Below are 25,282 nucleotides of genomic sequence, written 5' to 3'. Positions count from 1 at the left end.
CAACATTTTAAATGATTCCAATGTAAAGGTGAACACGATTCTCTAGGAGGGTCAGTGAGACTCCTGCCTATAGTATGTGGAGCAAGCATCACCCAGTCCCCGGGGCTCACGAGGGACCCATGGTGGGATGTGACACGTTTACCCTGAGGCAGGCATAGCTCTCCCACGAGTCTGGGGCTGGTGGCAAGGAAAGCAGAGAAGAGAGGCTCGCAGCCTTCCTTGAGAACAGAAAATTCTCTGTGTGCTGTCCTGTCATGCCATCTGAATCTGGCTTCTATCATCTCCCCAGTGGGTCCACACAGGCTGCAGGGGACAAGGGATGCAGCCCCTTGTATACAGAGCTCAAGCCAAGGAAAAATCAACCCAATACAAACCCACAAGGCCTTTCTGAACTGGGCCAAAAGGGAGGGGTCACCACTGAGAAGGTAACAACTCCCCTCAGGGAGGCTGGGGGCCTCAGGCAATTAGGTTGCAGGTCGTGACCTCAGGGTTGCAGGATGAGCCCTGTGGCAGGCTCTGCGCTCAGTGAGGTGTCTGCTCCAGATCACCCCCCACCCAACCTGTGTGCATGCTCTAAAATAAAGCTCCAATAAAAAAAAAAAAAAAAAAAACAAACAAAAAAAACAAACCTCCCCCAGCTTTGCCTTCTTGCTTCTTCTGTTTAGGGGGAAAGACCCCAAACACTTTATTTAGCATGACACAGCAGTCCTGAGAGTTCCAGCTAAGAAAGAGATTTAAAACCCCAAGCATTGGGCAGGTCAGGTGGCTCAGTGGTTTAGCGCCGCCTTCAGCCCAGGGCATGATCCTGGAGACCCCGGATCGAGTCCCACGTCAGGCTCTCTGCATGGAGTCTGCTTCTCCCTCTGCCTGTGTCTCTGCGCCTCATGAATAAATAAAATCTTAAAAATAAATAAAACTCCAACCATGCCAACAATTCTAAGGTATACACCTTCAGGAAAAACAGAAAAGTACGAGTGAAGATGGATTTTAACTTGAGGCTAAATGGTTACACATGTGTGGTCAATATCCCCTCAATCCACAGACACAGAACATGTGCCTGAGCCAGTGCCACACAGACAGCAGCCGGCGTGACTACAGGATTTGGAGTTCTGCTAATTCTAGAAAATTGTACAGCAAATAAAGGTGACTGGTACTTTTGATGGTCTCCGACGAGGATGTGAACTTTAACTTTCCCCCAAGCCTGGAAACTTAGGTAACTATTTAGCTCACATAGCTTTTGTTTTGTTAAAAAACAAAAACAGCTAAGCTTTCCTTAGAAATAAGCTGTAACAGTTGCTCAAGGTTGAAAACTCAGTCCCCCAAATTTCTTCCCTAATTACCCAAAGGAGCTACCCTGTCCTCCCTCCCCTCACTGTGTATATTGAAACCATGGATTACTCTAAAATCTGCCAGATTTTGGCAAGAGTCAAAAGCCTCACAAAGACCCAAGAAAACACAAATTTGCCTCTAAGACCATTTGTCCACCGTACCACTGTGTTCCATCCTGCCTGGATCTGGGAAAGGGGCCTGGTCACACTGCACTCCTGCTGTGAAGAGTAGAGCACAGACGGACACCGGAGACGCTGCTGTGGGGAGGCTGAGCTCACATGGTTGTGCGGGACTCTTTTGGAGCCACGAGACAAGCATGGGCTGCTTCTCTGCCCAGGGCCCCGGCCCATGCCTCCCACAAACACACAGAGCAGGCATGTCCTCAGGCTCTGAGGACAGAGAGACAACTACAAAAACCTACAGATGATGGTTTCTGAGAGACTCATAATGTCGAGGAGACAGATGAACATGTGTGTTAATGAACTATACTCAGGCGCTATGTGAGCAAAGTGCTTTGAGAACAAAGAAGGAGCATGGGAAAGCAGGATCTTGGGATTCTGGGGGGCAGGGGGACTCTGTGCCAGGGCTGAGAGTCAACCTGGTGGTCAGTGTGAAGTCTCCAGGATATGCTTGAATCCAAGAGAGAAATGGAACGTCAGATGAGGGTTTAGGACAGGGAGTACCATACAGCCTGGAAAAAGGATTCTGCCCTTGGTCCTAGTAATGCCGATCACCTGACACCCAGTGACCTTTACCAAGAGACAGAATCTCAAACTACAGCCTAGTGTTCATGAGACATTCTCAGGAAGAATTTGCACAAAGGATGCCCAGCCTATATCCACGTTCTATAGTCTGCCTCTACCCTCGGGCCACACGAGGCCCAACAAGATGGACATTGCAATCACACCAAGCTGAAAGCTTCCTTGTGGGGGGGAAAAGTCATGTGGCTCTGACCTTTCCTGATTCACTGTTGTCTATGTTCAGAGCCTCGTGTACATACACTCAGGTTTGGCAGAACCACAAACTCCGAACACATCTTAGACAGTCTTCAAGATCAAACCTAAAAAACCAGGCCCCCAACCCCAAGTCTAAGACTGAGCAAATGGAAATTCTACTGGACTGGACTGCATGTCTTGGTAGGATAAAAGAAATTTCTTTTTTTTTGTTTAAGATTTTATTTATTTATTCATGAGAGAGAGAGAGAGAAAGAGAGAGAGAGAGAGGCACAGACATAGAGAGAGAAGCAGGCTCCATGTAGGGAGGCTGACGTGGGACTCGATCCTGGGACTCCAGGATCACGCCCTGGGCCGAAGGCAGGTGCTTAACTGCTGAGCCACCCAGGTGTCCCAAAATTTTGTTTTTCTAAGATCATGAAGTTTGCAATTCATCTTCTGAGAACTGAAAGCGTAAGAGAACAGCTTTCCTAAACCAAAGGACCTTTAAATGTTTTTAAAGGTGCATTGTTTAAAACTAGTTAAAAAAAATCCGAAAACCAAAAAGTACAGACAAGAAAGTATTTGTTCCATATGTTAACAAACTGAAACTCCATGAACATTTTACAACCTAAACGGATGAATGGTCATCAAACCTAGGAGTAGGACCTGTGGGTGAGCAGCTTTCACCACAGCTCCATGAGGCCACTGAAGAGTACCTGCAAGCCCCTGCCTGTTGTGCAGTGTGTCTACAGGAGGCACCACCGTACATTTCACGTCCTTAAGCTACAGTCCTTAAAAACATGTGGCCTTCAGGAGCTGCTGCAGGAAGACCAGGTCCCACATCACTGGGGCTGCTCCAGAGGACGACCCCCTTGCATGCCTTCCTTCACGACTCTGCCACATTACATCACTGCGCTGCTTCACAGCGCAGGCAGAAGCAAACACATGACTGGGAACAAGTCCCCCATAAGTCCCCATGGCCCAGGTCCTCCCACAGGAGCCAGCTTCGAATGCTGGAGCTTCACAGGGTTTGTCATGGGTGAGGGTCATTCACAGTGCAGTGCCTGGCCCCCAAGGGTACTTACTTACTCATGGGGTCAGGACCAGCCCCAAGGGGACGCCCGTGAAAGCCACAAGCAGCTCTCACCCACCTGTTGAGAAAGGGATCCGAGCCACTGGTCGTCATCGTCCTCAGTTCCTGAGACATCCCGGGGGAAGGCACTGGATTGGGAGTCCCGCCATCCTGCTCCAGTGTTGGTAACTGGCTACGAAGAGCTAGTTCCTAGAAAAAACAAACAGCAACATGGTCAGTCTACTGCTAACAAACTCTTCATTCAATTTAAAGAAATAAAATGCACATGACCGTGCCAGGTACAGAGTTCAGGTGTTAAACTCTGGTCAAAACTAATAGGTTACCCGGTCAGAAACACCAAGTTCTTTTGCACTTAAGTCACATAAATTCAAAGTCTATCTTGTCTTACAAACCCCTGAACAGATACACAGGATTCCCTAAATTCATTTTGTTATTTCTCTTACTTTGGCAGACCCTCCCAAACCTGTCCTATGGGAAAGGATGGGAAGTGTGGTCTTTCAAAAAAGAATGCCTCTTATAGTTTCTCTCTACTCACCAACCCTCAGCTGATTTTTTGTTCGGCACCAAGGAGTCAAGGCAAAGTCGGAAAAACCACACCAGGTGATAAGCGATAACCACACCAGTGCCCCTGGCTGTCCGGTGTCTGCACCTGACCTCACACTCCTCCATCCCCAGCTGTGCTCAGAGCCATCCAACGTATCCTCAGCAGGACTCTACCTGGATTGCTCAGCAAAGACCATGGGTCACTACCACCCAAATGGCTCTAAAGGGCCTGTCCCAATGGCCCAGACCTCAGTCTCAAATGTGTCCAGGACCTGGAAGCTACATCACCTCATCCGGCCATCCTGACATTGTCCTCGCTCACCTTTCTCATCCACCCAGGCACCCCAACAGCTCCTGCCGTGCCTCTCACACTCCCATTAACCTCTTGTTTGTGGGAGCACAGGCTCCCTTCTCCCTTGGCTTTTCTGATTTGACTAGAAATGTGGCTTTTTATTGCTAAGGACACTGCCTGGCTGTTCAGGAAGGCACACCTGAGGCACCCCGACTCCTAAACCATCAATTCCGCCTCGTGCAGAAAACACTGCTTTTCACTCAGCTTTAGGCCTGCTGAATACACCGTCCTTTACACTGGGGTTTCTTAACTGGAGGATCATGACAGAATGCAGAGGGTCTATGAATTTGGGTGAAGAAAATTCACTTTTATTTTTACTAACTTGTAACTGAAATTCAGCATTCTCTTCAAACACAGATGACAACACTTGTATTTGTCATCCTCTTACTTTGCATCCATGGACAGCGTTTTCATATCCTACTGTAGTTGCAAATTATCTTAAAATACCATTTATGCTCATTACCATTTCAATAGTACAAAAGTTGTAAGACATGCTGTTAGAGCTTGTTATTTACAGATTAATTACTAGGTCACATGGCAGCTCCTCGACCACCTGGATCTCAAGGACCTTCACCTCCACCTATCTGAATCACCCGCTTGCTTGGCTGAGACCATGGGACTTAAGTCTGCAGGCCTGCCTGGGATGAAGACCGGCGTGTCACCTCCCTGAACCGTGTGCACCACAATCACTATCAGTGCATCAAGCTTATGGAACAATCTACCCCTGAGGGTCCTGCATCTCCGGCAACTCTGGAATGGGTGTAGCGATTTCACCCCCAAGAACTCTTGCACACACTCACCCTGCTTTCTCCTCCCACCCAGCTCCTGCATGACCTCAATCCCACTCCATCTGCCCTCCAGCCTCAGGGACTCTACTTCATCTCTTACGATTCCAGTCGACTGGCTCTCTTTTTTTCCCATTAAAAAAATAAAATAGTGGTTTAAGTGACATACAACATTGCATCAGTTTTAAGTATACAATGCAAGGATTTGGTATTAGTACACGCTGTGAAATGACCATAGCAATCCTCTGTCTAGCTACCATCCATCACAACACAGAGTTACAAAAAGTCTTTTCTTCGAATGAAGATTTTTAACATTTATTCTCTTAACAACTTTTAAATATGTACTTATTATGCAGTATTATTAACTATAGCTAATAATTATAATCATTAACTATAGTCACCATGCTGTATAAAGTATGAACCTTTTGACCCCCTGGCAACCACCAATCTGTTCATTTTCTGTAAATTTGGTTGTTTTTTTTCCTTCAATTCCACTTATGAAGTAAGATCACATAGTATTTGCCTTTCTCTGACTTATCTCACTGGGCATAATGCCCTATATGTTCATCCATGTTGTCACAAATGGCAAGATATACACATCTTTATCGACTCAATTGTTGATGGACGCTTAAGTTGGTTAAGTGATTGACAGCTGAATGGACACTGAGGTTTGCTCCACAACTTTGTTATTGTACAAAATGCTGCAGTGAACAGAGGGGTGCATGTATCTTTTTGAATTAGTGGTTTTTGTTGTTGTTGTTGTTGTTTTCAGAGAAATACCCAGAGGTGGAATTGGAAGATAGATTATAGGGTATTTTTATATTTAGCTTTCTGAGGAACCTCCATACTATTCTCCAGAGTGGCTGCACCAGTTTGCATTCCCACCAACAGTGCATGAAGGTTCCTCTTTCTTCAAATTCTCGCTGACCCCTGCTGTTTCCTGTGTTGTTGATTTGGGCCATTCTGACAGGTGGTATCTCATCATGGGTTTCTTTTATAGGATTTTATTTATTTGAGAGAGATTGAGTATGAGGAGGAAAATGGAAAGGCAGAGGAAGAAGCAGACTCTCTGCGCAGGGAGCCTGGACACCAGGCTCCATCCCAGGACCCCAAGATCATGACCTGAGCCACCCAGGTGCCCTGGTTATGGTTTTGATTTCTGTTTCCTTCATGGGCCAATTCCTGGTTCTTTTTCTCCTTCCCCATGAGCTTGAATTCTGAGCCAATCATGTAAAATACACATAATAGGCCCCTTTCACATCCTGAAATACACACATAATTTCATCTCAACAGAGCAAATTGCTGCCCTGAATGAATGTTAAAAGCGTGCTTACTTCATTTCTATACTGAGACTGCTAAGAAATGCTAGAGAAAAATCAAACAGCTACTCAGACTATTATAAATTAATGGTCTTTGGCCTCGAATGGGCCTTTGTACCACTCTAATTTTTTTTTTTGTCCTTTGGTCACCGTTTTCTCACACTCTCATGGTCACCACCCAGCATCTGGCACACGCTTTCGAGTCCATTCCCACCTCTCTCCCATTGAAGTGAGAACACTGTAGACATCATGGAGTCTGGCTTTCTGGTTCTCTTGCCATCCCCACCTCCCCACAGGATCATTCAGTCCCACGGGTCTGTGTAACTCCTCTTCCTGCTAATGAGCAACCTACTCTCCTAGTGGCTTCTGGGGACCTAGGTCATCTATCTGCTCTCCATCCTCCCATCTCCTCCTGCAAAGTGATAAGTACCGTAGAGCAGTGCCCTGCACTCCCTGTGAGGCTATAGCAGGACCTCAATGCCATGTCCTTCCATATGTGCTTTTTGACTAGAACCCCTTTCTTTCTTCCCTATTAAGACCCCATTCCTTTCCCCAGATGACTCTCCATGACGATCTCATCTCCACCTTCGGATTTGATTAGAAGTGATGGTTTAACAGTCTTGGGCATATATGGAACATGTTCTTAGCACTTACTATGCATTATTGTAATTATTTCTTCTCTGTCTCTTAAGGGCACATTGAATGAATGAATGGACAGTTCTGGAGCATAAAACAGTAACTTCTAATGCTCTGAAGAAGTTATGCTGCTATTAAAACATGAGGATACAATCAGAAATAGACTTGAAAATGAATAAAACCATAGGCTCTAGATGAACAGGCAGCTGCAGATCTTCCAAACAATGGGAGTGCCTGCAGATTCCTTAAAAAAGCCTCATTCGTGTTCCACTATCAAAGGCACACCTGCTTCTACGTAGCAAGCACGAGACAGGACATTAAGCAGTAAGTCATTATTAAACTGATAAACTATTTTCACAATGTTTTTATAAATTTTTATTTTACTCTTTTTGATAAAATTCCTACTTTTTGTGATTGTTTTTTGAAGTGAAAGCTAACTGTCCTGTGGTACTTTGGATTTTGCCACTTTGCTTGTTTGAAGCTGCCGAATTTCTATTTGTCGCTGTGTCTGACAGCTGAGTTTCTACTGCCAGCAGGCGGTGCAGAACCAACTATGCATATTCACAAAGGAAGCTACTTTGGAGACATGCCTAAGGAGATGCTCAAGGACCACAAAATGAAGTCTGTATCTGATCTAAGGCCCATCTAAGACTCGTCTAAAGTGGGCCTGAAAGAACCAAAGAGAAAAAACCATTTTACTTTTACAGGTGGTAAGAGGAGGCTGATGGCATCATCAACCAAATAGGGACGAATCTGGCACGAACACAAGTATAATGTCACTATATATATAGATGGTAGGAGCCATATCAAGGTACGAATATTCAGCTCAGTTTCCAAACTTCTAGCAAATAGAACAGGACTGATGAGACCCCCTCCGTGATTTCTCAACAGTTTTACTGAGGTATACTAACTTGTACACCTACTATACAAAAATGGGTATTCTTAACATAGCTCAGTATTTGCTGAAGCAAAATTGCTGAAAGTAGACTTGATAGCCACTTCCCCAAGTCATTAATTCTTAATATTTTCATTTCTTGTTAATGTAATTTATTTCACTGGGTTCAACAAAGAAGATGAGAGAATTTTGTTGACATTTGAAACAAATGGTCAAGAGACAGAGAACTACGCACTGATGGGCAGGACCACAGACCAGCTTACCTCCCCTCTTGACTGATGACTGGAGCTCGAATGAACATATCAACCCCCACTGCTCTCTTCACACAAGCACACCTACGTGTGCCACACACACAGTTCTAAGGAGGAGAAATCTGTGGCAGCATCCTATTCCCCAACTTCCTGTATCAGATCCCAGAGGAAAGAAGAACATGGGGAGCACAAGTGAAATCACAGCTTTCACTGACAGGAAGCTTCACACGTCCTGCATCCGTAGCCAAGAACTGACATGTGAGAGTGAACACACTTACATAAAATTAAGAATTTTAGAAGTAGAATACTGAAAATTTGCTTCAGAGCTGTATAGACCTTTTGCTAGTGACTTTAGAGAAAAATAATTATAATATGGATAAGCATGAAATGAAGTTACATAATCTGAATTTTTAAATATCTGGTTACATAATTTTAAAAAATTATTTAAAAAATACATTTCATAGAAATTTTCTCCATTATACTAGTTTTAAATATATATATATATGTATGTATATATACATATATGTATATATATATATATACACACACACACATATAAACCTATTATACAGGATAAGTCTACTCTAGTGTGATAAAGTAGCTTTAGGAAAACACAGTTTGGACGAATATGGACATTACTTTGTAATTGGGTAAATCTGGCATAGCTGTTTCAAAAACAAGCTTTGGGACATAACTGGATCATCTGTAAAAACGGATTTCAGTTGAAATGGTTCATGTTGAAAGTTATGTCTATCTCTAAGGAGTTTTTTTACTCTGAAAAAAAAAAATGCCTAAAATTAGAATATTAAGCTAAAAATACAAATTTGTTAAGCTTCTCTTTTCCCCTAAAGGTAGAATAAATAGTTTGACAGATTTTCAAGAATGAAGAAGTTATAGGAAATTTGGCCAAAATTTAATCATGCTTCTGTATTTCTTTTTTTTTTTTTCATGCTTCTGTATTTCAAAGGTCAAAGAATTCTTTTAGAGTATTTGACTTTTTCTAAATGAAGCAAGTATTTTTAGCTCATATTCTTCTGTAATAATACAAAAATGTGGCAGCTTCTCCCATTGATCTTGTAAATCTTAGCTCATCTGGGATACATTTGGAGCCACAGCCATCTGTAAAAGAGACGGTCCTGGCATGGTCCAAAGGGAACTTTCCAGGGTGGTTTGTAAGAGAAAACACAGCTTGCCTGTGTATACAGTGGACTTTCATGGGCTCGGGATCCAGCCACGAGCCACTGGTCTGTCCTTTGTATTTTCCGCTCCTCTTTCTTAAATAGCAGCATCATTTCCCACAGGGTCAAAAAAAACACTTTAAGGTAATACATATCTGATCATTAAAGTATTTTGGCCTCATATAAAATCAGTACTTTGGTTCACATTATTTAGAAAAATAAGGAGAAAAGTGGTAGAAGTGGTCGGCAGTCTGGAAACATTTAGGACAACGGAAAAATGAAAGAACATTAATGAATCTCAAAATAATCGTGGTAGGTGAAAAGTTAGGGTTCCAATTTATAGAAAATTCTATAAAACACAATGTCAACTTTCAAGCCTTTCTTAAAGCAATTTTGTCTTTAGGAAGCACTAAGCTATGAAACTGTGCTTCCATTTTAGGGTGACACATGGCACAGAAGTGCACGTTGGTTTGTTTTTCTCTGGGTCATTGATTTGCTTAAGGAAGTTTAGTTTAGTGAACTAGAAATCCAAATTTAGAAATGGAGAGTAACTCTAAAAATACACAACTTATAATAGTTTGTCTCAGTGATAGCAGTGTACACTACAATTTTAAAAAGAGTAGAGAAAAAAAGCCATTTCTTCCAGCTGTTCAAGACAGGCCTCATCATGCCCTGCTTTCCAACACTGCTTCCAACAGCCATAGCATATTTCATTATGTCTCCAGCAATTAAAAACATTTAGTCGATGTTTAGAATGTTTTTTTAAAAAAGATTTTATTTATTAATTCATGAGAGACACAGAATGAGAGAGAGAGGCAGAGACATAGGCAGAGGGAGAACAGGCTCCACGCAAGGATCCTGATGTGGGACTCGATCGGGGTCTCCAGGATCATGCCCTGGGCTGAAGGCAGAGCTAAACCGCTGAGCCACGGGGCTGCCCTGCTTTTTGTTTTTTAATGTGCGTGTCATTTTACTAAATCATCTTCAACTTCACAATATCTTTGACTAAAAAAAAAAAAAAAAAAAATTGTGTGTGTCCCTGGACCTGGGGACTATTATGACACTAGACTCTGAAAGGTGATCTCCAAAACAGACTCACTGTTTGCTGTTTCCAGCACTACTCTGGGATTCAAAATTCCTTCTCACAGAATTAGGTCTTCTGTAATTTTTGTTAATTATAATGTCAATTAAAGTAAATAAACATTATTTTAATGTTCTTCAAATTATAGAACATTATCTTAATGAGTAAAACAAATGAGATAATCAGAGTTTGCAAGTGTGGGGTTTATACAGAGTTTCCAATGTGCCTATCCAAAATAAAGTATGAAAGATTAATGAGAAAACACTTAAATGAAATTATGTTTTATTCAATATTAGGACTTCAAAAAGAGGAGAGATAATCTTGAGAAATGTTAACTGGACTCTGAAACAGCTTTCCTAGTGTCTGCTAACAGGAAAGACAACTTGGAGGAACAAAAAGTCAAATTCTTTACTGTTACTAAATTCAGGGAAAATAAGCTTGATGGCCATTGTTTTCATGTGGCTCTGAACAGTGGTGTTATTTTGCTCCAATTGGCCCAAACTATGGACATCTGACCCTCTTCACCAGTGCAGGCTAACAGTGTGGGGTCTAGGGCCCTCCACCTGAATATAACGGGTTTTATCCCTCACTGAACCAGTGACTGATCCTAGCGTGTATTTATTACTACACATTAGGAACGGCAACTATACAGTACTCATTCGCTGCAAAATGTTTGCAGCTATAATTTTATGAAGATTGAAGCAATTATTTGCTCAGAAATGAAGATATCCAGACACAGCAGTCTTGTTTCTATGCTTGAAGTTGTATCAGGAATCCTGAGAAGGGCAATGAGGATGGGTTTCGCCCTAGGCCCTAGACAATCTTAATGGGCGGAGAGGGAAACACGAGCAGAATCAGGGCGACAGGGCAGAAGAGGGCTCACAGCCAGAGAAGAAAGGAGAGAGCGAGGAGGCCATAGCCTGGGGAGGGAATGGGGACGCCAGGCTGTCGAAGCACAATCTCACTTCATCTCATCTGTACTGGGGAGCCACATTCTCAGGCACAAGAAGGTAAAAACGGTCCCCCTCCCAGTGGTGCTGCCTTCTTCAAATTGTTTTGTTTCATAAGACCTTGAAGCAAAAACTGTGATGCATCCCTAACCAACACTCCCTAAGGGTCTCCCAATTTACCAAGGGGTAACTGATCTACTAGAAAGAGATACAGCTAGAAAATTGAGCGTTAAAGGCTCAACTCAAGGAGCAAAGATGACATTTATAATTCCAAAAAGTTTCTTCCAAGAACAGAAATAGCTTTTGAAACATAAAAGTAATGAATAATCAAAATGAAATTAAAAATTTTAAGTACTCTAAAGACAAGTTTTTCCAAAATTCTGCACACAAACTCTAACAAAATAAGCGGATAATTTTTACCTTTAACTAAAATATACTTATGCCTTTAAGTTGTTTTTATTTTCCAGAACTCTGCATTAACCTCGCCCACACTGACGTCTGTTTACAGGACCAGAGAACCTGACTACGCATCTGTGCAGTTGGTCCTATTTGAAAAAAATAAGAAGATAGCTTTTGAAATGACTACTTTCATAAACATTTTGAAGTTTGGTATCTTTCCACATCCCACAGTGTATGAAGTATATAATTACAGATATAGAGTAATGGCACTGATTTCATGTTGCTTGCTAACTCATGTGCACTAATTCCTATTAGAAAAGTAAAACGAAACTTTGAGCAGTGCCTGGCACTCAAATACTGAGTGGATCTGTCCCCTTTCCTCCATTATTCCTTTATATGCTCTGGTCCTTGAATGGGAAAGCTCCTCCTGGCTTTCTTGTTACCCTGGCAACCCTACATAAAGCCATCTTCACTTCAGACAAGATCCTTCTTTGTGAAACAGTTCCTGGTATCCACCTTAAAGCCATCAAGAAAACAGGTGAGAACACAGATGCTCGCCCGACAAAAACACCACCATATACTGCGTATTCTGAGCCACTCCAAATTTAACATTTATTGTCATTCCCACAACTGTCAGGTAAAGACATGGACAAATAAAAACTTCTGTAGCAAATCAGTATTTCATTATCTAACATATTCCAAAGTTGATTTTAAAGAACCTCTTTCAGGTTTCTTTTCTGGCTTAAATAAATCTAAAGGAATCAAGCCTATAATTTTAATACCATGTAAGTTTAATAGAAATTTTGTTATTTATAAGTCTCACCTTTTCTGAAACTTTATGACTAAAAACAAGTATCTAAGAATTCCCGATAATTTTAATAAGAAGTACCATTTACACTGGCACTCAAGTATGAAATAAACCTTGAGGTATTTATTTAACAGATCTACGGTTTAAGATCTCATTAGGGGAAAAAAAAAGAAACAACTTCGGGCATAGAAGACTTTTTGCTTGAACCCAAATCTCATTTGAGTTAATTTCTGCTCCTATATTAGTTTCCACTTCATTTATTACAAAGAAAAACCTTCTTTCAGAAGCACTTCAGAGCAAAAGCAAGGGAAAATATCTTCACTTTTTGAAGATCCATGCTATGGGCTCTTCTCAGTCCTGTGTGGTAATAGTGGCTCTCACAGCAAGGATATGCTCTACTCTATCAGACAACTTCCGTGAGTTATCCCTTTCTTGATTTCTTAATTAAAGAAGGCATTTACGAGATAAGGAGTAGAGTCTTTCTTCTCTCAAAGTTAACTGGTCTCTACAGGAACTGTCTCTGACTTGATAAGCATGATACTATGACGCGCACGCGATCGGTATCCAAAATGAGTGGACTTGTGCCAACCCCTGCTTCCACAGCCCATTGTGACACACATACATCTTTAGCTCCGTGCAGAACAGCCCCGGAGCACTCGAGGCAGCACATGGTTGCTTCTCCCCACCTGGAAAAAGGGCAATGACCTCCTAGCTCTTCAGTCCTTTAAATCTTTTGAACTCTGAGCACAGACAATCTGTTTTCAAGACTGAGATTCTTCCCTTAAATCAGATAAATGTCTGAGTTAGGACAGTAGCCACAATCTCCCCATCTAAGTAAGATGTTCTCTCAACCAGTAATCTCTGGGGTTCATCCGGGAGAAAAGTTGATAAACAATAAAAAACCCAAAACATGACCCAAGCAGACGCTTCCTCTTTTGGTAATTGAGATACTCTTCCTTTGGAATGCCCTGAGAAGAATTTTTCCTCTAAAAGTACCATTTTGACTCTCTTAGGATTTCTTAGTCTACCCAAGGAGATCATCTGTGCCATTTTGTTACTGTTCAAATGGTTAATTCCTATAAATCATTATAAATACTATTTTAAGCTAGGCAAATGAAAATCAGGCATGCCCCAAGGTTGACAGGATGCACACCTAAGATATAATACATATCCAATATGTAATAGAGCAAGACTTCCATGGAATCAAAATGAGCACTAGGACTCTCTGGAAGCAGCAGGAGGAAGCAGGCAGTGTAGACTTTCTGGGAATGGCAATGGTAACGTTACATATTTGGAAGAAGATGGCTCAAGTGTTATACCCTGGGCTAACGGTCAGTGAGGACAGGCCCCTGGAGCACAAGTTTCTCGCTTTCCTAATTTAATATCTTTTTTTTTTTTTTTTTAAATGCTAGAACATCAGATAAGAGCCTACCTGACATTTTGGAGAATTTGCTGTGCTGGGACTGATATTCCGCATTGCCTAAGAGTAAAAAATAAGATGGATAAAAATTACTTTAAGCCACATGGTTTGGCTATGTAGGCTGACTTACAAATTTCATCCAGACATACCACCATAGCACAGAACTCCCAAGCCAGCCCAAGAAGCAGCAACTGAGGAAGACAGTAGCCAACGGAGTCACCACATAACAAACTGAAACCGAGGAATACTGAACAGCATAGCATTGAGGACAGGACAGCAGGCTTTAGGTGTCAGACTCAAACTCAACCTCAAACACGTGATGTTGGTCAGGGAGGTTCTTTGCTTCTGAATATTAGAAGAAGCAGGAAAAATGTAACTCGACATTCTGGGATAAGAGCAACCAACAGAAGAAGAAATTCATAGAAATCCAAAACTTCAGACTTGCTGAATTTATACTGATTGCCAAAAAGCAAAACCAAAAAAATCCTAATAAACAGACTATTAGTATGAGAATAGAGCAGGTCTGTCACTTCAACGGGAGAAGAGACAACACAGTTGGTGACAGAGAAGAAACACAGAAGTTGCCTTTAAAGGAAGTTAAGCTGTTTTGTCTAGGACCCATCACCCACAGGAAGAGAGTAAGACTTAGGAAAATTCTCTGAAGGAAGAGTTTTATAAACAGCAGCATTGCCCACCAAAACAAAACATCACAGAACAAAACAAAAATTCCAGTCTGATTGATGGCATACAACAAAATGATGAATGGTAACATTAACAATTACGTAATTTTTCTTAATAAGATTTCTTGGTTTTGACAGTTTTCAACTCATATCTGACACTGAGACTTGTCTGTACTGAGACCATCTAGTGATCAGTAACAAAGTGAAAAGCAAGCATCGAAAACAGGCTCTTAGCTGATCTCTTCTAGCAGAGGCATAATTATACTCTTGATGGTGCTACCTTGTTCTGATGATAAAGATTTAAATGAAATATATCTTTCCTTTTAGTAATTGGTTGGAAACTCAGAGGTACAATAAATTGTGTGAATATGATTCCTTTCTCCACCTTGTTGATGGCAGATAAAAAAACCATCTTTCGAGACTACTCCCTGACATGAAACATGGGAACATGTGCTCTCTCGTCCCCGGGCTCGCTCGGGGTGCTAAGCACTAGGCTTGCACTGACCAATGGCTGACAGCATAGTCTGTCTGGGACCTCCAGGGCTTATCTTTCATTCCCAGGGCTCAGGCTTCAGTGACCATACCACGTCCATGGGTTTCCAGTGACACTCCTGTGTCCAGAAAAGTGGAGTGTCATGTTTTTATTTCTACACTTGGGAGGCTACAATTTAGTGGGAAAAATAGTGAATACATGTGTTTCATGTCTGTGGACAGAATACCAATGAAAAATGAAAATGAGAAGCTGACCATTCCAGACACCCTGAGGAGGACAGGACTCGGGGCACAAGCACCTTCTGCCTACTTTCAAAATTGCACTGTTTCTATGGTCAAAACAATTTTATGAAAACTAAAATATATACTGCTCTGATAAGATTGCATGCCTGGTCCCTCCCAAAATAAGAGACCGTAAAAACCTGATTCTGCCAGGGGGCTGTCTAATCTCCTGACAAAGGAGCTCAGCAGCCATATCCTGAGATAAGACTCATGGAAACCTCCGTCCTACCTGCCATCCTACCTGCCATCTCAAAGGGACATTCAGAGCAGTACATTTTAAGGCACTAGGGGATCTAGTTCTAAACTTGGGGTCACTTGTACTATGTTTGAAATAAAATATCTTAGATTCAGCAATGCTGCCACCACTTGCCTATTTGAGAAATGTCTTAGTGATTTACTCCCAGCGGGAAGACCTCAGTGTCTGGTCGCCTACAGCTAAGTGGCCCCAGAAGGCAAAAATCCATCTGTGTTGCAGGCGGGCCTGGGAATGAAGACAGGGCAGAGCTGGAGACAATGTGTCTGGGTTGCTGCTCCAGCAGGTGAAAGAGCAGCACCCCCTTGGAGATACCAAGGCTAGAAGAAAACACCGGGACCACACACAGGAAGCACACCCCGAAAAGTGGAAGGCTGGCCTCTAACCTGGGGCCTCACCTGGCGGAGCAGCTCCTGCTGCTTCAGGCGCAGCCGCTCCTTCTCCATCTGCAGCTGCTGGAGGCGCATCTGTTGCTGTTGGCTGGAGCCCCCGCCCCCTAGGACGCCTGGAGGGCTCTGCGGGGCTAGGGGCGGGGGCTGCTTCACCGGAGCGCTCTGGCTGATTCTCTGGTTCATGGCTGCAACAGAACAAAACATCTAGCCTAAAAATCTGGTAGCAAAGGCAAAGGACAGCTTTTCAAAAGCAACTGGGAATACTCAACGTAGCCTTTATGGCAGGAAGGCTGGAAATAACCTGAAAACCCACCACTGGGACAATGGTTCCATGAACTTGTTATCACGGCTGCTGCCTCCGTGGTCCTTATAAGATGCAAGACTGAAGAGACAAGATGGGGCGCGCATCGGCCACAATGTGAACGGTCGAAGATGTATACAGATAAAAGCCAAGGGTGGAACAGAAGGTATAAAAAAAGGAGGGGTATACGTATTCCATGCACATCCAGAGCACAGCAAGGGATGGGCAGCCCAGAAGCCACGAACGTGTGTTGGCTTTGGACCTGGGGCTCTGTGATGGAAGGGTGGAGTTGCACAGATAGTTTTGGGTCACTTTGGATATCTGAGTGATGTGAACACGTTATTTACTACAAAATATAAGTACAGGTTTAATTAAAAATACTTCTACCACAGCCAGTTTACTTAAAAACACATCTACCACAGCCAGTGACACGAAGCATTCTGAGCAGCAAAGTCCATTAAAAGTGCTCAGTCCTCAGGACACCTGGCTGGCTCAGTTGGGGGAGCGTGCGGTGGAATCCAGGGTCATATGGGGAGAGGACTTGAAAATAAAATCTTCAAAAATAAATAAAACGATCAATCCTTAATATATCCTAGAATACACACAGAACCTCTCATAGAGCAAGTAGATGACACGATGAGACGTGTGCTCCTGATGAAGCTTACGAGCCTCTGGATGGCAGGTCTCACGTGACACCACGGTCACCTCACGCGGCCCAGGCGGTCACGATCGTCGCTGTGGTGGAACCTGTAACACCACATGACTATCAGCAACGGAGGGATTCTCCAACTTGTGAGTTTGTCACTGATAGATACAACCCTGATCAAACTGTGGACCGCGGTAGCCTCCCTGAGCAGGTGCAAGTATCATCACGTGAAAATGATTCAGACACGTATTCAACTGTTTAAGGTGAAATTTGGGTCCCCACTTCTACTAAGGTGTTTAATACACAGCAAGCAAGAAAACCTCAGGCCATACATAACAACCTCACAAACGCTGAAGGAAAAATATGTCTCCTCCAACCTTTTCTGGAGAATAGCCAAGAAGGAACACTTGACGCAGCTTAGATGAGGCCAACAAAATCCTGATGCCAGGACATGAGGAGAAAGGGAAATTAAACATCCTGCTCTCGCTTTCTCTCATCACCCTCACTACCAAACTCCTGTGGCTCACTGGAGTCCCAGGCTTTACCTGTGTCCTCTGCTGTGCCTGGCTGTAAAGGCCAAGGAGACAGGAGCGGCCGGCCCAGCCTTTCCTGAGCCCATGACCGTGTCAGGAACCCTTCCCTCCTGATCCCGCCACAGGGGCGGGGGTGGGGTGGGTGGTGGTGTCCTGGTCATGTGTGTGTTCTTATTAGCACAGGGTCTGGCACAATGGTGGTGCTAAAAAAATTGGTTGAATATTGAGGCAGAAATTTACCTATCTGAGACATGACAATATACAAATCCTACCAGCAATGTCACCACCTAGGACTTATCAGCTCTGCCAGGACGCTGGGACGACATGGACACAGAAGCAACCATTACCGTGACTCCATTTAGCCCAGCCCATGGAGGCCCTTGACACGTGCAGAGGGTATTCACCTCTGAGGCCCACCTCTCCATCCAGGCTTTGTTTCTAACTTCTTGACTAGAAGTTATTTAGTTTAAAATCTTTTCTTGAAGCATTCAAAATCAGTAAATTTATCTTTAAGTTATGCTTTTCCTGAGTGTCCTACATTCTGAAAGTGTAATTCATAATTGTTCTATTTCAAGTACCTGTAGTTTCTGTGATGATTTCTTAATGAATGAGCTTAACTTAACTCAATGAGCTACTGAGTACACTGGTTATGCTTCTAAACGTGTTTTGTTTTGTTTTTGAGATTTTACTTCTTTATTCATGAGAGACAGATAGAGAGGTGGAGAAAGAGAGGTGGAGACACAGGCAGAGAGAAAAGCAGGCTCCCTGTGGGGAAGCCTGGTGTGCGATTAGATCCCAGGACCCCGGATCACACCCTGAGCCAAAGGCAGATGCTCAACTGCCGAGCCACCCAGTCGCCCGCCCTGCTTCTAAACACGTTTTAAAGTTTCAAAATAATTTCCAATAGAGCTACAAACTAGTAGGAAAAATATAAATGATTAAACTCTCACGTGCTTGTCATGCAGCTTTCCAATCAATACACACAGCCTTTTAATTCCATTTCACCTCTATCCCCACCCACCATCTTGGATTGTCAAGCAAACGTGACAGCATTTCACCCATAAATATTCTCAGTATGTATCACTCAGGGTTTTTACTTAGATTCTCTCATCTCCTAAGTATTTTCTCTCTTATGCTGAAAAGCATGGTTCTTTTTTTTTTTTTTAATTTTTATTTATTCATAGAGATGGGGGGTGGGGGCAGAAACACAGGCAGAGGGAGAAGCAGGCACCATGCAGAGAGCCTGACGTGGAACTCGATCCAGGGTTTCCAGGATCATGCCCTAGGCTGCAGGCGGCGCTAAACCGCTGTGCCACTGGGGCTGCCCTGAAAAGCATGGTTCTAATAACATGAATATGTATCATCCTTCTACACATATGCAGTTATTTCAAATAACATGAGTGATGAATTTATGTTCAACAAAATGACTATTAGAAAGTTTCTGATTTGTCATTGTTGGTCCTAAAGATATTTCATTGGGGCCGACTGTCAAATCACTGTGGTTCAGTCACCTGAAATAATTCCTCTCCATATGACTCAGCCACTGGCTCATATAAAGGTTCATTTGTGACATTGTGCTTTCGAACCTTAGACTTGCTTTACTTCCCAGCCCCAAATGGTCACCAGTGTTCTGTGTATTTTAAAAAATCCAAGCAAACACATGCAGACTCTGTAGATCTATGGTAGCATCCAGGCTAAGACTGCTTTACTCCACTTCCCCTTTTTCTTTTTTTTCTTTTTTTTTTTTTGCACTTTTTTAAATTTATTTTTTATTTATTTATGATAGTCACGGAGAGAGAGAGAGAGAGAGAGGCAGAGACACAGGCAGAGGGAGAAGCAGGCTCCATGCACTGGGAGCCTGATGTGGGATTCGATCCCGGGTCTCCAGGATCGCGCCCTGGGCCAAAGGCAGGCGCCAAACCACTGCGCCACCCAGGGATCCCCCCCTTTTTCTTATTTCATAACACATCCTTGGAATCACCCCAGCACAGAATATAGAGGTTTTCTCCCATTTTCTTTTTAAAATAGCTAATCAGTATTCCATTCAACCAATTTCCTATCAGATTTTCACTATTTCAGAATAAACTCATCCATACACAATTCTGTCGTTTTGCTACCGTATCCTGGGGCAGAGTCCTAGTTGGGAAAGACTAAGTTAATGTTAAAACAAATTATACTGCCAGACCTCCTCCCTTCTTCCCTCTCACACCACTGTTGGCACTTTGTTGCATCCCTACCAGGAATATGTAAGGGAATCTTTCTCTCTCCTGAATTCTTGCCAAACTTTTGGATCTTTGCCAATCTGAAAGATGAGAAATGGTTTCTCTGTGTGATTTACTTTGCTATTGTTTTTCATCACCATCCTATCATAAGGGCATGTGTATTTTTTATGTCAACCATGTTATCTTTTCCAATGGGGTTATTAGCCTTTACATTCCTTATTTTAGACAATCTTACCTCTACAGACTAGAGGTAGACAACTGTGGTCACATATAAGCTACAAATAATTTCCCTGTTTACCATCTGTCTTTTTACTTTGCCCTGTTTTTTACATGTAAGTTTATTTTTAAGCAAAATTACCAATCGTTTTGAAATGTGAGCTGTTTTCCTCACACCCAGAAGGCAAAGGAATTCATCAGTTTTTTAATTCAAAGATACTACATGCTTCCTTTGTATATAGTTATTTGGCAACTCAATCTAATCCATTGGAATTTACCCTGAAATGTGGCATGAATGAATACAATTTTATTTTTTCATGCTTATTTGTCTCAACACTACTCATGTGAAGTATATCTTTCCCTGAGAAACATCTTTATCACAGACTAAATTGCTGTATTTTATTGTTCCTGGATTTTCTATTTTGTTCATTTACACAAGGTACCACAACTTTAATTACAACATTCATGCTATGTGTTGGTACCCAATAAGGTACACTTATTTTTCGAGGCTTTTTTATTGGGATCTAATTTAATGGCACTGTGGTTAGAAGAACAAGGTCTGTGTGTTGATTCCTGAAATGTGTGACTTGACACGTGGGCAAATCCTTGCTGTGGTGCCGGCCAGGGCCAGGAGCTGCTTCTCTCATATCTCCCTTGTTCCTAATACTCTGAGTTCCTGACATCCTGAGGAGCTGACATCCCTCAATCTGGCAGGACCCCAGCCCTGCCTGCCCTTGCTTCCTATATTATGTAGGTTTTATTTGCTGACCCACAGAGATTATTTCTTAGAATTTATAACCCCAGTTATGTCTTTTTGGTTATCTCCTTTCAGTATTTTGTCTGGCGGAGCAGAAAAGGGATATCAGAATGTGACTTGCTGCTCCAGACTGTTCCAAAGCTTCATTAGTCTCTTATACGGCCCAATGAAAATCATATTCATCGATGATCTGTCTTTACAAAGAATAAATATCTTAAACTTTCATAATCATGGTTTGTAGTTTAGTATTCTGTAGGAGAGTGGATAGAAAAAAAGCCAACAATTTTAAGAGCTAAGATTTGCCAGGCACCAATCAACAACCTCATTTAACACAGTTGTTTACATCTACTTGCCACCAACATGAGATGCACAATTGACAGGCACCATCATGATATAAAAAAAACATGGCCTTTATGGTCAAACCAACCATGATTAGAACCAGACTTGATTCAGTAACTCATCCAACACTTTTTCAATGGTATGTGGGGTACTGATGTGCCCCTTTGGCAGATACGGCGAAGATTAATACATGTAAAGCACCTGTTTCAGGCTGGACGACAGGACATGCCCCATACATATTACTTGGTTTCCCTCGCCAGAGCAATTCCTACTAATCTTCAAAGATTTCCACCCCTACAGATAATCATTCTGCCCTCCCATTCGCTTTCTCCCATTTTGCCAAGCCACTTCCATTTCTAAGTATGCTACGACTCACAGACATATGTGTATTTGTCTTTCCAATTAAATCTAAATGGAAAAAAGTGGGTAGTGGAGATTAAGTCTCAAGGGAGTTCCGCCAAGACATCTTCCTCCTTTGCTGAAATACATTCCCAGCATTCTAGTCTGACACTCAGTACACTTCCCCACTAAGACGTCTTAGACATTCTGCTACATTTCAATAATACGAGTTAAATATGAATTGGGGGGGCTGATCTGACACTTCATCACATGCAGTGAACACCTCATAAATCGCAACCTAGAACAAACAGCTATTGGGGAAAATGTTTTAAGTTCCAGCAATTATATAAATTAATTTTAAAAAGAAACTGCTAGGAAATACCCCATTAGTAAGTTAAGAAGCACTGGAATATGAAACTTGATTAATTGCAAAATAGATTCTAGAACTATATACTGTTACATATTTCATCTATTAAGAAACATCTGAAAAGCTTCTGAGCTTTCCACACTGGGTTATTATTATTAACTAATATAACATTTAAAAGTTAATATAAATATATATTCTTTGTGAAAACTGGACAATAACACAACTTGTGAAAATAAAGAGGAGAATATCCTCTGCTTCCCATCGTTTCCTAAAATTAAATACCATATGTAGTAATCACTCATGACAGGGACGCTAAAGGCATCATGAATTGGTTGGTACAATCTTTTTTGGATCTAAGCTTATTTAAATGATTCAAAACACAGGAAGGGAGAAACAGGATAGCAAGAGATGAAGGAAGAACTCTGCAGAGTTGAACAGAAGTCTGCACCAAATGTGCAACAGAAACCATCTAATCTGCTGAGTGCACTAAATACTGCTCCCTATGGATACAGCAGTGCTACAAACTTTCCTTACAAAGCGCTTATGTAAATGACCAATTCAAACTGCCTTGTTTATCTACTGAAGCTGGGATTGATTCCTCTCCAGAAGCATCCTGTTCTTTACCTTCTGAGCATCTCAAGCATTTCCACAGAGAGAAGAACAGTGCACCCACAAGGGGTGCAGCAGAGACCTCACAAGCAGGCAAGAAACAAAACAGGCTTTGTTTCTGGGGAAAGGGCCAGAGAAGCTGTAAAAGAGGAGACCAGCAGAGGACCAAGTTCTTCCCTATAATCGACTTCTGAAATCCCAATGTCTCCAGCTTTAATAACATTTCTAGAAGGTAAAGAGAAAAAAATCTTTAAAATATGATAGAATTTTTTAAAAAAATTATTTTAAAATTCAGAGTCTGTGCTGCTTGGACTATGAAACAGTAACTGTCAAGTTTTACTTAACAAATCAGCCCTGTCAGTTTGATGGTAGCAACCTATTCAATCAGTGACTATTGCTAAGAGCCCACCTTGTCACATGCTCGTCCATCCCCATGGATGGGTCTCTTCCCAGACCGCATTCTCAATATCTGCATTTCCAAACTTCAGGAAGTTTTTAGATTTTCATAATTTATAACCTTAACCTTGGAATATTACAAAGTATGACAGATCTGGTCATCAACCACGAACTTGGGAGATAATAAATTCAATCCTGGTAACCTCAGGAGGCATACCTTTAAAATGAGAAATCAGTGTTCGCAACTCTTAAAACACTATCTTGCACCAAGTCCCCCACAACCCCTAGAGGGCATGTCTTTACTTTGTCTGATATTTTACCAAGTCTCAACACTACATGTGTACATGTTAGCATGGTTGTGTTGGTTTGTTCTTAACATTCAGAAACAAATTTTAGGTTTTGCACATACCTTCAGGGATAGTCAAGACCATAAAATAGTAAATATGTTAAGAGAAATGAGTGCTTTTCTAAAAACACAAACTAATAGGCCACCTGTAGTCTTAAAACTAAAAGCAAAACCCAACACACTCATTGCTAGCTAAGTGTTACAAGACCTAGGGAACTACTTCTACATCTACAAAAAATTGCTACTTACTGGCATAATAATTTATGTATTTAAATATAAAATGATAAAATGATTTTTTCAGTGAAAACTACTGTTAGATTCACACTGAAAATCTGCCTCTTGTAAAAGATGCAAAAGACCATGGTTCTAACCTAATGATGAAATCTTTTTCTTCTTTTTTTAAGAGGATGTTATTTACAATTAATCTGTACACCCAACGTGGGGCTTGAACACATGGCCTGAGATCAAGAGTCACATACTCCACCTTCTAAGCCAGCCAGGTGTTCCCCAAATCTTTTTATTATCAATATGCGAAAGATGTTTCCCAATACTTAATTGAGCCAAGTAACAATGCTGTGCCAGGAATGATTTTTTAGAAGTTTTACTGTGGTGCCTGTCTGGCTCAGGCTGATGGAGCAACCCATTCCTGATCTCATGGTTGTGGGTTCAGGCCCCACAGTGGATATAGAAATTACTTAAAAATAAAACCTTTAAAAATATTAAGTTTTACTGAAATATTTTACCCTTTCAACAGTTTTCATAGATTCACAGAATTGTGTAGCCATCATCAATTTCAGAACATTTTCATCCCCCAAAGAAATCTTGTACTCTCTGCATTACACAGTCCCTCTTCCAGCTCCTGGTGGCTACCCATCTATTTTATTACTATGCATTGGCCTTTCCTGGACAGAACACATGCATGGCGCAAAATAACACGTGGCCTTTTGCAACTGGCTTGTGTCACTTAGCTCAACCAAATTCAAAATTCAACCATGTCGGGCAGCCCGGGTGGCTCAGTGGTTTAGCGCCGCCTTCAGCCCAGGGTGTGATCCTGGAGACCCGGGATCAAGTCCCACGTCAGTCTCCCTGCATGGAGCCTGCTTCTCCCTCTGCCTGTGTCTCTGCCTCTCTCTGTGTGTGTGTCTCTCATGACTGAATAAATAATTACATCTTAAAAAAAAAAAAATTCAACCATGTCTAGTGTGTACCAACATTTCCTTCCTTTTCATTGCCAAGTAATGCCCCGCCATATGGGTACAGTGTACTGTTAGTCCATTCGTCAGCTGATGGACAATTGTTCTACTTCTTGACTATGGTGAATAATGGTGCTAAGAATACTCACGTACAGGTTTTTGTGTAGACACACGGTTTCAGCTTCCTTTACGTATACACTTATGAATGGAACTGCCAGGTCCTAAGCTATCTGTGCGTTTAATTTTTTGAGGATCTGCCAAACTGTTTTCCAAAGTGGCTGCATCATTTTTTGATCCAATCAGCAGTGAATGAGGGTTCCCATTCCATATTCTGGTCAACACTTATGGCATGTTGATTTTAGCCATCTGACTAGGAGCCAGGTGGTACCAACACCGTGGGGTTTGCTCTGCATTAGTTGTAGCAGTTTGCCTCCTCTAAGCCCCTGCTCTAGATCTTGTCCAGGGCACAGCAATACCTCCCTCCTGCACTCTTGCAATTCTCTCCTTTCCCAAGCACAGACCCACAGACCCCCAAAATTGGGCTAAACTTTTTAAATCCCTAAACTGTTAAAAAAAATTGACAACAAACATCATTACTTAGATCCATTCAACTACTTCTTTCAAACATCTCTCAAAAATTCATCTACTGGCATGAAAATTCATTATGATGGTATTTTTCAAACAATGCAATTGTGGATGTAGCTTACAAAACCCCAACAGCACATTTTCTCCTTATCATGTCATTGAACAGTTTTGGGGCAGGACACAAGGGTTGCTAAATGAGGTGAGAAGAAAGGGAGAGAGTGTTCTAATGAGCTTTCAGTTCTGTCCTCAGAGGACAACCATGTCTTCCTCCTCTAACACAAAAATAAAGTCTGAAGTCCAGCTTAGAGACAAAGCCCAGATAATGAGACTACTGGATGGACAAAAAGGGAATTACATTTT

At 42.0% G+C, this 25,282-nt stretch overlaps 1 protein-coding gene across 13 annotated transcripts in view; it reads right to left on the bottom strand.

Moving 5' to 3' along the window:
* YAP1 (Yes1 associated transcriptional regulator) overlaps nt 1–25,282 on the bottom strand; it is a 104,687-nt gene that overhangs the window by 4,869 nt on the left and 74,536 nt on the right. For 4 of the 13 annotated variants that reach the window (XM_072821732.1, XM_072821733.1, XM_072821739.1 and 1 more), the window contains 3 exons: nt 16,080–16,258; nt 13,987–14,034; nt 3,416–3,546 (listed from right to left, as the gene is read on the bottom strand). In XM_072821732.1, coding sequence (XP_072677833.1) covers nt 3,416–3,546; nt 13,987–14,034; nt 16,080–16,258 — 358 coding nt within the window. Of the gene's footprint in view, nt 1–3,415; nt 3,547–13,986; nt 14,035–16,067; nt 16,259–25,282 lie in introns of all 13 variants that reach the window. The other 9 variants (XM_072821730.1, XM_072821731.1, XM_072821738.1 and 6 more) reach the window with 3 other exon arrangements.

Source organism: Canis lupus, chromosome 3, assembly GCF_048164855.1.
Source record: "Canis lupus baileyi chromosome 3, mCanLup2.hap1, whole genome shotgun sequence".
NCBI classification, from domain to species: domain Eukaryota; kingdom Metazoa; phylum Chordata; class Mammalia; order Carnivora; family Canidae; genus Canis; species Canis lupus.
The sequence above is the reverse complement of the archived record's forward strand: the minus strand, read 5'-3'. Positions and strand labels throughout refer to the sequence as shown.